Genomic DNA, 15,000 nt, shown 5'->3' on the forward strand with positions numbered 1-15,000 from the left:
ACTGGACAACGGTGTCCATTTTCACTGGAGGCCCAAGGAGGAAAGCTCCAGCAAAGTACATTTTTACTAATGCTTGTTTAGTACAAGAAAGAAAAAGTTTACTGTACAGCTTATATGTATATAATTACAGTCTAGCAGAGGTCAGTAAAGCAATTTATATACGTAGGAGATTAATCAACAAAAATATATACATGAGAGATAACTAAGTATAAATACAGTACAGCAGGTCTATTAACTACACTAGGATTGCCATTTGAAATAGAATTCACACAATACAGCATATCATCAATTTGTATGACATTATATAACATTTCAGTATTTATTATAAATGTTTAAACATGTACTAGATGAATTCATCAGACCTTGTTATCATAACATGTAGTTTAGTGTCTTCATCTGTCTAGAACCCAGAAGTAGCCATTGGGTGGGCATTAGCTCTCCAATACCAAAAATCCCATTTGGCATTATTGATTGCATAATGGACCATTCCTGGGTTCCGTATTCAAGCAAAGCTAAATAATAATCTTGCTTCACACTGGCAGCATATTTCCTTTGAAATGTTTCTGGCTGCTGTATTAGCCTAGAGATACTTTGAATCGTTTGGGATATGTTTAACTTCCCATAGATGTGGCAATCTATGAAATTCCTCACTTGCAGACTGTAGACCATTGTCAGATATTAGAATATCTGGGATTCCTTCACTCATTACTAAATGTGATGACGCATTACACATCTTTATAACCGCACAATATTTTTCAGTATAATTATCACATATTAGATAATGTTAGTCCTTAAAATAAAATAAGTCAGTAGCTATTTTGCTCTATGAACTATCCAGTATCTCATGTAGAAGCAGTTCTTCTTTTACATTGGTTTAACAGAATACATTGCAGGTTTGCTCACCTTCATTATATCTGATGAGGAGACATACCAGGCTAAAACATAATATTTTTGGCCTTTTTTTGGCACTTCAGTATCTTGGGACATGTCTCGTGTATTCTCTCTACCACTGTGTTACACACAGCTGCTTGGGAATCAATTATTTTTTGTTTGATTTGAACAACAGACAGTACCAAAAATGTATTTAATCAGAAAATGTTTAGTACATTTGGACTAGAAGTGGAGCATTCTTTCTCTCATTAGGCCATCCAGATTGTTATGATGTTTCTAGGCATTTGCATATCAGTGTCCATTTAAGTAAACTCCACAAATGTTTGCAGCCTTTCTTTAGATATTGCAAGGTAGGGGACTACTGACATAAATTCTCGGTCATGATCTAATAATGCCTCTCTACCTTTTTTAAGTAGTCCCTGCTCAGTGAATCAATAATTGTCATCTGTCGCCATTATACACAACTGTCAAGACAAGTCTTTGTAATGACCCAAGGTCATAGGTGAAATGAGCAGAGGAATGGATGACCTGATAAAAATGCTACTTTAGGCAAAATGATAATTTTATTTGCATCTTGTCCTGAAATTTACCACTGTAATCAAAATTAAGTGGATTAGTCATCTGAAGCTTTTTTTTGTTTATTACTTCATAATTCTATGTTTGTTGGAATCTTGGTGTTATTTTTCTTCTCCTTTACTGTTGAACTGGTTTTGTATTTGTTTCCACTTTAAGGAGCTCAATCATTTTAACTTTCAAATTTCACCTAGTGGTCTAGTGCCAACATGCGTCAAGTTGCTCCGTATCTTGATTGGTTTTACCCCTTGGTAGAAGTGTAGCTGTGCCTTGCTACTGTTTGAATGAAGTGCTTTTGCAGACACCTGCTGCTATCTGCTATAAATTAAACCACAAGTGCTATTCAGTCCTGCTATGACACCATATGATACCTAAGTTCTTTCAGTGCTAAGAAAACCTACACAACAGATCCTGTAAAAAAGGCAGAGAAAAATTATTATATATTGTTTACCATCATCCATCTACTTAAGAAGAAGGATCATGTAATGCCCAGAATGCAGGTCAGCCTTATGGATAATTACTACTCAAATTAATATTCACTATCAGTATACACTACTGACTTAGCCACTTCATAAAGAATATCTCAAGTGGCTTAGTCAGTATACAATACTGACTAAGTCACTTCATAAAGATACAAGCTACACGATCTAGGGACCTAAACCTTGTCTGCACAATAAACAGGACATGCTGGAGGGATAGATTCCTGTCCGAGAGACTTCCCATACTCTGGAACAGGCTACCCATCTAGGTCAAGCAAAGTTCTTCATTAGCACTCTTCAAGAAAAATCTTGATGAGTGGATGTGAAATAGGAAATACACCCCGGGGATCACTTCTGTGTCTCTGCTTGACAGTGGTACAGGAAAATAACTTTCTTGGGTGGCGTAAGCCTGGGAACCTTGTTGGCTAGGCTTACGTAGGCCCTTGGGCCAATAGCCTAGTACCTACCTATGAACCTATAATAGCTCACGCCACAAAGGCAACCTCCATTACAAAGACTCTAAATGCCAAAGGCCATGTACAGGGGCCAGAGACCATTAACTAATGAGTTAACCTTTGCGTAGTTCAGCAGATGATGATGTACTAAATAACTTAGTAACTGGCAACCTGTCTTTGTAATTGCTTGGTTACACAACTTACACACATGGCTGCACACATAACTTTGGGGATTGCTGAAGTATGACATAGAACATACATGTCAAGTACACATGCCCAGACTGAGTAGTTGTACTACAATTGAACTGCACACAGGGTGGGAGGGAATGAACGACAGCTGTTACATGACGATTTGTGTAGTATGACAGTGCATGCATAGTTTATATTTAATGATAGCATGCTTACCACCTTTAGCATAGTTCCATCACTTGTAACATGCTTCACATAAGGGACTCACAGAAACAGATAGCTGGTGCCAGAGCCATGGCCTGAAGTTAAACGCCAAAAAATGTATAGTCATACCCTTCGGGAAAAACAAGGTAACCCCAAGCTACCATATAGGTGGCAATCCACTAAGCACAGAAGAGGTTATCAGGGACCTGGGGACCCAGGTTGACAGTGGCCTTTCTTTTGACACTCACGTTGCTAAAGTGGTTAGAAAGACCTTCTACATTGCCCACCTGATCATGAAGGGATTCACATCCAGATCTAGTGAGGTCATTGTTCCCCTGTACTCTTCACTTATCAGACCAATGATCGAGTACAATGCCCCATTCGAGATGTATCGCACCCGACATCTGCAGCAATTGGAGAGACCCCAAAAGTTCCTCACCAAAAGGATAAAGGGACTCCAAAATCTGTCATATGCTGCCAGATTGAAGAAACTCCAGCTCTATTCAGTTGCATACCGTCTGCTCAGAGGCGACATGTACCTGACATACAAGGCCATGTCCAACCCGGAATTAATGGACATGCTCCACCTCAAAAAATCCAAATCCACCAAAACCACTAGAGCAAGCAACTTAAACCTTAGCACGGATATAAATAGGACGTGCTGGAGGGATAGATTTATCACTCAGAGACTCCCTATGCTGTGGAATAAAATTCCGGTCCATGTGAGGCAGAGCACCTCACTGGCTCTGTTCAAGAGAAATCTTGACCTGTGGATGGGAGATCGTAGGTTTATCCCGGGAATCATCTCTGTGTCACTGCTGGACAGAGGCACAACAAACTAATGGGCACAGTATTTTTTCATATAAGGGGTGGCGTAAGCCACAAAAATTTGGGCTAGGCTTATAAATGCCTTAGGGCAGATAGCCTAGTATAAACCTATGAACCTATGAACCTATGTATTCATAATTCTGTTTTTTTTAAGGTTTGTCCAAATCAATGACAGGTTTCATAACTACAATATCAAACCATAGGTAAAAAAGTTCACATCAAATTGTTTGGCTAATATTCACTTTCTGTAATTATTTGAAGGTTACTTAAAGTCAAAGAGTAAATTCTTCTAAAGTACATCATGCCTCTATGGGATCTTTACAGACCCCTGACGGCACTTTCTGCCGAAACAGAAATCACTGAACATACATGTCAAGTACACATGCCCAGACTGAGTAGTTGTACTACAATTGAACTGCACACAGGGTGGGAGGGAATGAACGACAGCTGTTACATGACGATTTGTGTAGTATGACAGTGCATGCATCAGCAGCCCATGCTGTGTCTTGTCTCTTTGGCATCCCCTGAAGCAGCATTGTGATAAAATATGGCTGCATGGAACAGATGGTCTCTGCTCTACACCATGTGATGCATCTCTGAAACACTCTACAACAGTTTTCACTGTGAAATAAAAAGACCCTGTAGAATGCAGTCCTAGAGTAGCAGAGGCCACAGCAAGAGCCATGATGTGTTGCACTGGCTGAATCTATGCTTATATGAACATTGGGTTATGTCACAGCCTATTCCTGGTACACATTTCCATCTAACTAGTTCATACCGCTTAAGAACCTCAAACAGAATCATAGACAGCCATGTTATGGCTTAGGTCTAGTGCAAATGTCCTTGAGCCTGGTAAAAGTTGTTCATAAATCTCAGGAAAAAACACTTTTTATTTTATTCAATGATTTTGACCATGGGAATGTACTTATCCAAAATGGACTCATTTGACACTGCCTGAGTACATACAGATATCAAAATATAACAGTTACAGTTTACAAACAATAGACACAAGAAGTTTTAATTACACGTACTTCAGGGGGTTAACTGAACATGAAGAGTTTTTAGTAGGCGATAAACATCATAGCAATTTTGTCAGAATTTTACACAGAGTGGTAACAACAGGAATGAGTTTCAGGACTTTTAGGGTTGACTGAAAAGGTGCAAAAGTGAACTTGCAAATATGCATACATGTATTATAAAATGGGAAAAGGAACCCTAATAAAGTGTGTAAAAATGTGAGCTCAGTGAAGAGGCAAGTGTGGGTGGTGGGCAGCAAAAAATCTTGAAGTTTACATAACCCTCCAGCAAAAAAAAAAAAAAAAAAAGACTGCTCCTTTAACACCCATGACCCAAATACAGTACATGTTACATTAGTTGTAAGGCAAAATAATCTAACTGGAGTAATTTAGAGTTCATGTAACCTGGACAGTGTTTTATATAAAGGCAATCAACACATTAGTCTCTTCTTTTCTACAAGAAAAACATTTATATTTAATGATAGCATGCTTACCACCTTTAACATAGTTCCATCACTTGTAACATGCTTCACATGTATTCATAATTCTGTTTTTTTTTTTAAGGTTTGTCCAAATCAACGACAGGTTTCATAACTACAATATCAAACCATAGGTAAAAAAGTTCACATCAAATTGTTTGGCTAATACTCACTTTCTGTAATTATTTGAAGGTTACTTAAAATCAAAGAGTAAATTCTTCTAAAGTACATCATGCCTCTATGGGATCTGTACAGATCCCTGACGGCACTTTCTGCCGAAACAGAAATCACTGAACATACATAACCAAAAGTGCTGTTCACCGAAGCAGCACTTTTGGTTATGTATGCTGGGTGTGCCGGTCACACTACGGTGCAGTTAAGGGAGAATTCCCTTTTCCCCACTGTAGTGCAACCTTGGAGTGAGAATATAAAAGTAGCACAGGTAGTGCAGGGGGGCTTGCCCCCCTGCATAAAAGAAGATTTATTGTTTTTGTTTATTTTTTCAAATGCACTTTAACGAAGCTGCTTTTTTGGTAAAAGTGCTTTCATTAAAGTGCCTTCGGTTATTGTGGATTTTGACTATTGAACTTTTGTTTAATAGTCCTAGATCCATTAAGAAGCAACTTTCTAAGTATAACATTGTGCTGCAGGGAAGTCACTGAAACAGTTCACAACATCAAGCCTGTATGGTCAAATTCCTGGCAAGATATTTTGCAAAACATTCACTTCTGTACATTATCTCATCTGTGTAAGTTCAAAACAAAGAATGGATTCTCTCAGTTACATGAGGCAAACTTCTTACGCTTCGATTTGTTAACAGTTCCTAGATTAACCTTTCTTTTCTTTTCTTCCAGATATTTTACATTTGATACAAAGAAGATTTTTTTTTTTTCTAGCCATTGGCTAGTACAGTATCCTGGAAAATTTAAAGAAGGCATAACCAGCTCTGCTGGCTTAGTGAGATAAAGCTGACTACAACCTCTGTGATTAAGGGCTAAGGCACTTGGTAAGGCTTCCCTGGGAAAAAGGAGACATGATGAGGCTATCCTTGGCAACCTTTCTTGGGGGAGGGGATGTTGGGTAAGATGCTGGTATGGGCTGGCCATAGTCTTTAGCCCTGGTGAGACTGAAGCATAGAATGAAGGACGGCTAGACATCTTGCCAGAATATGGGGGGGGGGGTTATGGTCTTGCTGGGTGGGGACACCCACAGATCATGCTGCATAGCATGCAGTGACTTATAGTAGCTCTCCAGTACATAGGGTTAGAGTTAGGGCCACTGTCTACATGAACATCAGACCGTGACTTACAATATGAAGATCATTCTCTAGCTGCTCCAGTCCTCAGTTTCCAAAACATTGCTCAGTTCTCACTGCCTGTCTGGATGGCTAGCACCCTTCCTGGTGGGCAACAGAGCTGGTACTTGCTATAGGTGTAGGACAGTGTAGAATCCTTATGGAGTTGGGGTATGGCATAATGGTTAAGGTATTTACCTCACAAAAACAATGTACAGGGTTTAATTCTCACCTTGGGATGCTTGGCTAGGCTTAAAAAGGCCACCTGGGCTTGTTAGCCTGGTAATCACCTATGAACCTATGAGTTCCAAGACACAGTCTGGGGGAGCAATAGAACAGGGAAATGTTCCAAAGTGGTGGTGGGTCCCAGAGGTAAGATGGAGCTATAGATAAAGAGAGAACTGAAGTTAGTAATGCATGTATCCACGCAGGTCTAATATCACTGAGTAGAAACATACCTAGGCTGATGACATGGAAGGGTACACATGTCAAAAAAGCAAATAAGAGAAAATTCCTAGAAGACTCTAACATTATCCTTCACTAAGTCTTCTTGAAACTCCACTGACATGAACAGATGTATTTATTTATCTACACATACTTTGTTAATAAGGTAAGTGAAATGGTAGTGAGACCCTTTTCAACCCGCAATGCACACCACAGTGGCAAAGCCAACAACAAGTAAGAAATGTACTTAGGAATACAGATACTCCTTTTAATGCATTTAACAAAGACTGCATGTACAATACAAAGCCAACATGTGATAATGAATAAGTAAAGCATTAAATAATATTTACTGGAATGCAGATGTTATTAATGTTTAAATATACAATATAAACAGTTATAAATACAGAATTGTAAGTATGTTGCACAGCTGTCAGTGCTGTAAGATGTTACTACAGTGTAATGGAATAGGAATCAGTTTGTGAATGTTGCATGGCTGTACAAAAACGGGGGGGGGGGGGGGGCAATGATATTTGCATCACTCTTGTTGTCCTCAGTTAATATCAGACTAAACCTGTACATTTTAGAAAGGACTCACCAGTACAGTAGAATCTAAAAACTAGTGTTGCATTAGCCCATGTCTGTGTAGCACTTGCATTTATTTTATTTGAATAAAAGGTCTCTGAGTGTTTTTTTGAAAGTCAGTAGTTGGTCTATGTTCCTAATATTCTCTGGGAGATTCTTCCAAACAGCTGGAACTATTTTGTTGAAAGCTCCTTCTCACATACCAAGTGTGACTGCGGATCCTGTATAACTGAATATTGTTGATAGCTCTAAGAGCGTAAGACTGGTTTCAAAACTGCACTTTACTGAAGTGTGGTAGACAGTAGGTATCATTTAATGTTTTGTAGATGAGTGAATTGTTCAGTAAAGTACCTCTACCAGTAAGGTAGCCATTTGTTTGAGCGGAGAGCCATGTAGTGATGCTCATGCTTGTTCATTAGGTGTGCGAATCTATGCATATTATTCTTGGCTGATCAAATAAGTACAGTATTGTGTGCAGAAAGAAGTGCCATAAAGGGAGGAGTTTTTAGGGGAGAGTGCATTTATGGCAATGGCCTGCCTACCCTTAGTGGTAAACAACTTGGATATTTAGCATGTGGCTTTAAGTTGAGCTAATACCTTGTTGACCCAAGCCTTTGTGTGTGGGTGAAATGTTATGTTTTGGTCTAAGATTAATCTTGGGCACCTCTGTGGAAGAGTGACAGCAAGAGGGGAGCCCAGCAATATGTAATGTTGCTATTAGGGATGTCACTTAGTTTTTTTTTTTAGCTCGATGTTGTTATTTTTCAAGGACCTCTGTTCTTATTTTCAGTATCTGTTGGTTGAGAAGTATGGTGAGGTGGACAGGTTGCCTGCCCTGGCACCAGCTTGTAGAGGGCTCCAATCGATGCATACTAAAAAGAACATTTTAACATTTTACAAGCTGTCAGACTGTGATCATCTATAGAAGCCTGTAAAGTGCAAAATTCTCCTTTTCACTTTTTAAGGTAGCTGTTGACTGTGTGCTGTATGTAAACCATCACAATCGCAGTTGCTTAATGACAACTTGTAAATGGGGAAACTTTACTTTTTTTAAGGGTAAAAATAAATTATTAGGTCGCTGTGTTAATAAACTTTCTGTCTTGCCATTAAGTGAATATTTAAAAACACCATAGAAAGTTTATAAGCACATTTATTAATGTAGTGGCCTAATAATTCACAGGTACCTTAAGAAAAGAACAGTTTGACTACTTAGAGAGTACAAAAGAAGGAGAATTAGATGGATGTACTATATGGAGCATCAAATCCCCTTACTACAGCTCTGCTCTGAGATACATAATCTCCCTGTTTTCTTCATTTGGAATGACAAGGACCTGAAAAATAGGGCAACAAATGTGTTTGAGAGTTTAACAGATATAGTCAAAAAGTGCTAAAATGGACAGTGCTGGTAGCACACTTCTGCAGATTTTTGCCATTTATACCCTAGATGGAACAGCGTCTATCACAAAATAAATAAATACAAAATAAAAATTTTCAGGCATAAGTATTGACATGACTTTTAAAATACCTGCTGTAAGTTTAGCATTTGGCTTTCAAAGAACTGGATAAATAAAAGGCCTGCATCAGTGACTCAACAGGTAGAATACTTATGTTTGAGTACTGGAAGATCAAAAGGACATATGTAGGATGAGATGGCAAACGGTGATCCCATCTACCTGAGTTGGTGGTATTTCAGGTAGATTTAAAAAAAATCCCATGGCACTTCCTGAAAAAAGGGCAGGAGAAATTCCCAGGAGCCATGGCCAAATTTCTCTCAGTCAGTGTGAATACCACTTCTGGACTCCCCTGAAAAGAGGACACTGGCCAAATGGGACAAGTCAAAAAAAGTATAAATAAATAAATAAAGATACATGTGAGCTGCCTGTATTTCTAGTTTCTAATTTTCCTATTGTCAGAACATGTAATATATAAAGATATAAATAATTAAATATATACAGAATGGTTTATTGTTTTCATAGGTTCATAGGTTCATAGGTTGATACTAGGCTATATGCCCTAGGGCATTTATCAGCCTAGCCAGAGTGTGTTTGGCTTTCGCCACCCCTTAAAAATGGGTTTTACTGTGCCCTTTTTAGGTTAGTTTACTGTGCCTCTGTCTAGCAGTGACACAGAAGTGATCCCCGGGGTAAACCTATGATCTCCCATCCACTCGTCAAGATTTCTCTTGAAGAGAGTCAGTGTGGGGCTCTGCCTGATATGGACTGGGATTCTATTCCAGAGTGCTGGGAGCCTCTGCGTCACAAATCTGTCTCTCCAGCGTGTCCTATTAATTTCTGTGTTGAGATTCAAGTCCCTTGAGCGCGTAGCTCTAGTGGATTTGGATTTTTTGAGGTGGAGCATGTCCATTAATTCTGGGTTGGACATGGCTTTATACATCAGGCACAGATCACCTCTAAGCAGGCGGTATGCAACTGAGTAGAGCTGGAGTTTCTTTAACCTGGCAGCATAGGTCATCTGTTTGAGACCCTTGATCCTCTTGGTGAGGTACTTTTGTGGTCTTTCCAGTTGCTGCAGGTGACGGGTAAGGTACATCCCAAACGGGGCATTGTATTCAATTATGGACCTGATGAGGGATGAGTAAAGGGGCACAATGACCTCCCTTGACCTAGATGTGAACCCTTTCATGATAAGGTGGGCTATATAGAAGGTCTTTCTAACCACTTTGGCAATGTGGTTGTCAAAAGAGAGATTACTATCAACTTGGGTTCCCGGGTCCCTAATTACTTCCTCCGTACTTAATGGATTACCACTTATGTGGCAGTTTGTGGGCACTTTGTTTTTCCCAAAGGGGATGACTATACACTTCTTGGCATTTAGTTTCAGGCCATGGCTTTGGCACCAGTTGTCCGTCTCTGTGAGACCCTTTTGGAGGATGCCTATGTCAGCTGGAGAGTCAATTATGGCACCCAGTTTGCAGTCATCTATGAACTTGGTCAGCCAAAGTCCTCCCGTGTTGGCCTGTACCTCTGAAAAATATATACCAAACAAGAGCGGTCCCAGGACTGAACCCTGTGGGACGCCACTTGTAATAGGTTTAGAGTCTGACATGGCTCCCACAATTCTGACCATGTGGGTTCTGTCCTTGAGCCAGTTTGCAACCCATCTTATGACATAGGGGTTAATATTTAGGCTCGAGAGCTTATCTATGATGCCAGAGTGGGGTATGGTGTCAAAGGCTTTTGCGAGGTCCAGGTAGGCTGTGTGGACTACCTTCCCTTCATCTATGGCCTTGGTGACTGTTTCAAAGAAGTCTACCCAGGTTAAAGAGGCAGGATCTGCCTTTAACAAAGCCGAATTGTGTAGGATCTAGCGTCTGTAATTCCCCAATGTCTTTGTTTATGAGTTCCATGATGATCCACTCCATAGCTTTGCAGACCAGGCTAGTCAGGCTTATGGAGCGATAGTTTCCAGAGTCTGTTGAGGCTCCACCTTTGTGGAGTGGGACCACTGTTGCTGTATGCCATTCCTTGGGTACATATCCTGTAGTAAGGCTGAGATTGAAAAGTAACCTAATATAAGGTTTTAGCTCTTCTTGGAGCTCCTGTAGGACACAGCCCAGGACACTGTCCGATCCCATTGATGCTGTGTTTTTTGCTTTGAAGAGGGTAGCTCACACCTGAGCATCTGAGATAACAGGGGGGGCAACGCTCTGTTGGGATAGATATTTGCTCTTTTGGGGGGGGGGTTTGCACTGAACCTATCCGCCAGGATGTTGGCAATGTCTGTGGGTTCAGTGTATTTTTTGTCATTTTGGACTAACTCCGAACGTTTTATGTTTATATGTATGTGTTTGAATGCGTATGTGTTACTTAAAAAAATAATTTGTTGAAAAAGTAATCATGGGAAGATGGCTGTCTGTTTTACTACTGTCAAGGGAGAAAATAACAGCTGTTTTGCTTGATGACAAATTACCTGAATTTTATCTTCACGAGAAGCCAAAGCTACCCTCACAAACTGAGTGCAGAAACAACTTTCATGTCACTATCCCATTATTAAAATACTGTCCCTGGGTGTGCTCCGCAGCCATGACCCCAGACAAAATGTGGGCAAACTCTGTGGTGGGGGGCATTTCTTTGCAGATAAAATTGGTCACTGAACAATCAGTATGTGGCATCTTTACTTGGTCCAGCAGTGAAGGAGAAACAGAACTGCATACAAAACTTTTCTGTGCAACCAGATAAGTGCATGACCACAAGAGTCAATTTTTATAGAAGATGGGTTTGATTCCTGGAGCAGAAAGAATCTAACGATAGCTTTATTCAAATTCACTGCTGCATCAATTACAAAGTACATTCAAAGCAGGGATATACTGTGATACACAAGCTTATATTATCCAGAGAGAGCAGCTCTAGGCAAGTGTTACCAATGCGGGATCCACTATTAGAATTACACTATCTATAGTATACAGAATTACAGTTATCTTCCTGCAGACACACATCCATGATATCTGAGCTACAGACAGCAGTTGTAATCACATGTTTTCTGCTAATAGTGACTTCATGGAGGACATATCAGTGGTAATGCTTAATGTATGACCAAGGGGGAAAAAAACTCTGTCCTAAAAAAAAAGAGACACCTCTGCAATATCCCCTACCCCACCCCAATCTGTTACTCTACACTTGACTATAACAGGTTAGCACATGAATATATGTGTTAGCAAAGCAGGCACAGATTGTGTGGGTGTAGACAAACAACAACTAATACAGTCGTCATCTGCTGGGTTCTGCTCTCTGTCTCTGTTATAGATACAGATAATATTCAGGAAACAACTCCCGTTTCAGGTCTTCTGATTGCAGACATCAAAGCTAGCACTTAAAACAAGCTAATGTTGACATATGCAGAGTCCACTTTTGTATTTTCTGTGGCCATCGATTGCTTCAGACTCAGCATAAAAAGATTTCACTTTGTACCTATAACTTGCATAACTATTCAACAGTGCACTTAACAAGGACAGGAAACTTTTTTAAACACAATGTATATTTGTCATTCAAATTATCTGATGTTCTATGTATTCCCTAAAAACATATAAAACTATACCTAACTAAAGAAAACTGATACAACAGCATATTTTGCATTTTCTTGCTTTTATTTACTTATTATTTTTGGGGTGGGAGCAGACTGATTTCAGAGTTTTATACAGCATATTACCTGTGCTTTTTGGTATGCTCACTCGTAGCAAAGAACATTAACTGCTCAGAGCACTTTACATTTCAGTGAAAATGTTTTTAGGTCTAGATGATACATTATCTAAAGAAACAATTATTGGATTGCTGCTCAAAAACAAAGAAAACACTTCAAAAATATTAAATTTACAAGTAGGTACCACTTAGAAATTGATTTCTTTGCAATTTAAGAAATAATGCTGAAAGTACTATAAAGTGCAGTAAAGTTACCTTACAAAAGAAATTGCCTTACCTGAACACCATGCTTCACCGGCTATCCACAAAGGTGAAGAAATCATGAAAAGAAAGTGTATTCCCTTCATTTCTGCCTAAGAAAATAAACATCAGCTAGGGTGAGTGTTGTATCTTAAGAAGAGTCACTGCATTCTTAGTGTTAAAATTGAAACTATTAAAATGAATTTTACACATTTATCCACACCTCGACCTCCTAGAGATTATATTCTGCTTACTCTAGTCCAGAGTAATGTTTTGTAAAATGCTTAGCTTTAGAAGCCTCAAAGGAAAAAAAAAAAGATAACAAGGGCAGTGATCACAGCAAAATAAGTGATGACTCCCTTACGTCCTACAACAATTCATATGAAACATTTTCTGGTGATGAAAACACAAGGAAGCCATCACATGTATAAGAAGAATGCATTTAACAGAACAAAACAAATTTTCAATAAAATATAAAAATTCACAACTTACTGGCAGTCGTTTGGCCTATTCTTCCCAGTAACAACCACTGCAAACCAAAGTTAATCACCAACCAAGTGTGTTTGCTTTGCAACTTTCCAGAGGTGGCCTTTGACACATATGGTAAACAGAAGAAAAGCTACAAGTTAAAATGGAGCAAAAGATTTTTTTTTTTAATTTTCCCTTTCTTCTAAAATAACTCTATTAATACATTAAGCACCAAAGAAGGCCAGCTTTTTTATATCTTAAGCTCTATATGGATTCCCCAACACAGACAAGAGCTCAACTGTGAGGAAATTGTGTTTCCTGCCCAGGTTTTCTTTCAGCTTTTGGCTTGCAGTACTTCAAATTAAAGTGTAAAAAGAGAACATTTGCCCCGGTTTTTTTTTTGTTTGTTTTTTATGTGATCTCCAGGTGTCACTTTTAAACAGCTATTTGGATAATTCTTCTGCCCTGGTTTCACCTAACCTTCTCAAAGAAAGAATACCTCCTTGTATAGAAATGTTTGTTAACTGCATATTCTGTGGCAGAGGTTGTAGGGCAGGAACAGATCTCTACAGATACCTTCAGGCAGATCTTCTACAGTGGGAACTATTACTCAAGCCTGTTAGTATGGCAATCCATTGTGTCAGCTTTGTAAGACCTGTAGGCAGTACAGTTTACTTGCCGGCCTGAGTAAGGACTGTTTAAGATTGTTGTTTTTTTACTTCTGCAGTGTAAGGACTAGATGCATATCAGTTTATAGCCTCTACTGTATAAGGCATTGCAGTTTATTACTTCATCTGCATAAGGTCTCTTACCACTACAGTTTATTATCCTACAGTATGAGGCTTCTTATCACTACAGCTTTTACTTATAGGATGTAAGACATGTTATCATTGCAACTCATTGCATTTGTTGTATCAGGCATACAAACACCAGAATTTACATGTTCATAGATAGACTTCCTTCACATTCTATCATTCCCTGGAGGATGTCAACATGGAGAGATATACAACAAATACATACATTTTCCACTTCTCTAAAATAGCTAACTATAATCCATTTTTAGCAAAAACTGCAAGGTAGACCCAGTAAAGATAGAATCATCACTATGTAATACATTGTACCTTCTGTAGCAGAGGCCCACAGGATATATGCAAATAATCCTTAAAAGCAAAACAGTGTTTCAGCTACATGACTTCTCAATATCAAAAACTTGTTGTTTTTCAAATCTTTATGGCTACACACAGACCAATAAAGCCAAACTCCACTAGCTGTAGACATGTCATCTTTCAGTCTTTCTTAGACCTCTTCAATACAGCATAAGTGGTTTGTCTGGCTATACTTTCATAATGCAAAGCTTAAATTCAAGCCTGATGTCCATAAACATTAGGGTGCCTGGAAAATATCCCAAATAACATCCAAACCAAAGAGTAAAAATGTGACACAGGCAAAGCATTTAGTAAAAACTGCAAGAAAAGCATAGCAAAGCTGGAGCCTTCACTTCACTTAAACCTCCTGCAGTGGAGGCGCTTGAGATATATGCAAATGAACCTTACGGACATAACAGTGTTTCACCTACATGGCATCTGAATGCCATGACTTACAGTTGCATCACTGTTATGTCCTGAATGTATCATTTGCACATATCCCATGGGCCTCCACTACAGGAGGTTTATTGTATTACACAGTGAAGATTCCAGCGTTG

At 39.1% G+C, this 15,000-nt stretch overlaps 1 protein-coding gene across 1 annotated transcript in view; it reads right to left on the reverse strand.

Moving 5' to 3' along the window:
* The window catches only part of PROC (protein C, inactivator of coagulation factors Va and VIIIa), a 216,663-nt gene extending 203,080 nt beyond the window's left edge, over positions 1-13,583 (reverse strand). The window contains exons 1-2 of the mRNA XM_044070580.1: positions 13,323-13,583; positions 12,868-12,943 (exon numbers count right to left, since the gene is read on the reverse strand). Of these exons, the coding sequence (XP_043926515.1) occupies positions 12,868-12,937 (70 nt within the window). The 5' untranslated portion in view covers positions 12,938-12,943; positions 13,323-13,583. The remainder of the gene's footprint in view (positions 1-12,867; positions 12,944-13,322) is intronic.
* Positions 13,584-15,000: the final 1,417 nt, after the last annotated feature.

Source organism: Protopterus annectens, chromosome 4.part1 (genome assembly GCF_019279795.1).
Source record: "Protopterus annectens isolate FY-2018-M chromosome 4.part1, PAN1.0, whole genome shotgun sequence".
NCBI classification, from domain to species: domain Eukaryota; kingdom Metazoa; phylum Chordata; order Ceratodontiformes; family Protopteridae; genus Protopterus; species Protopterus annectens.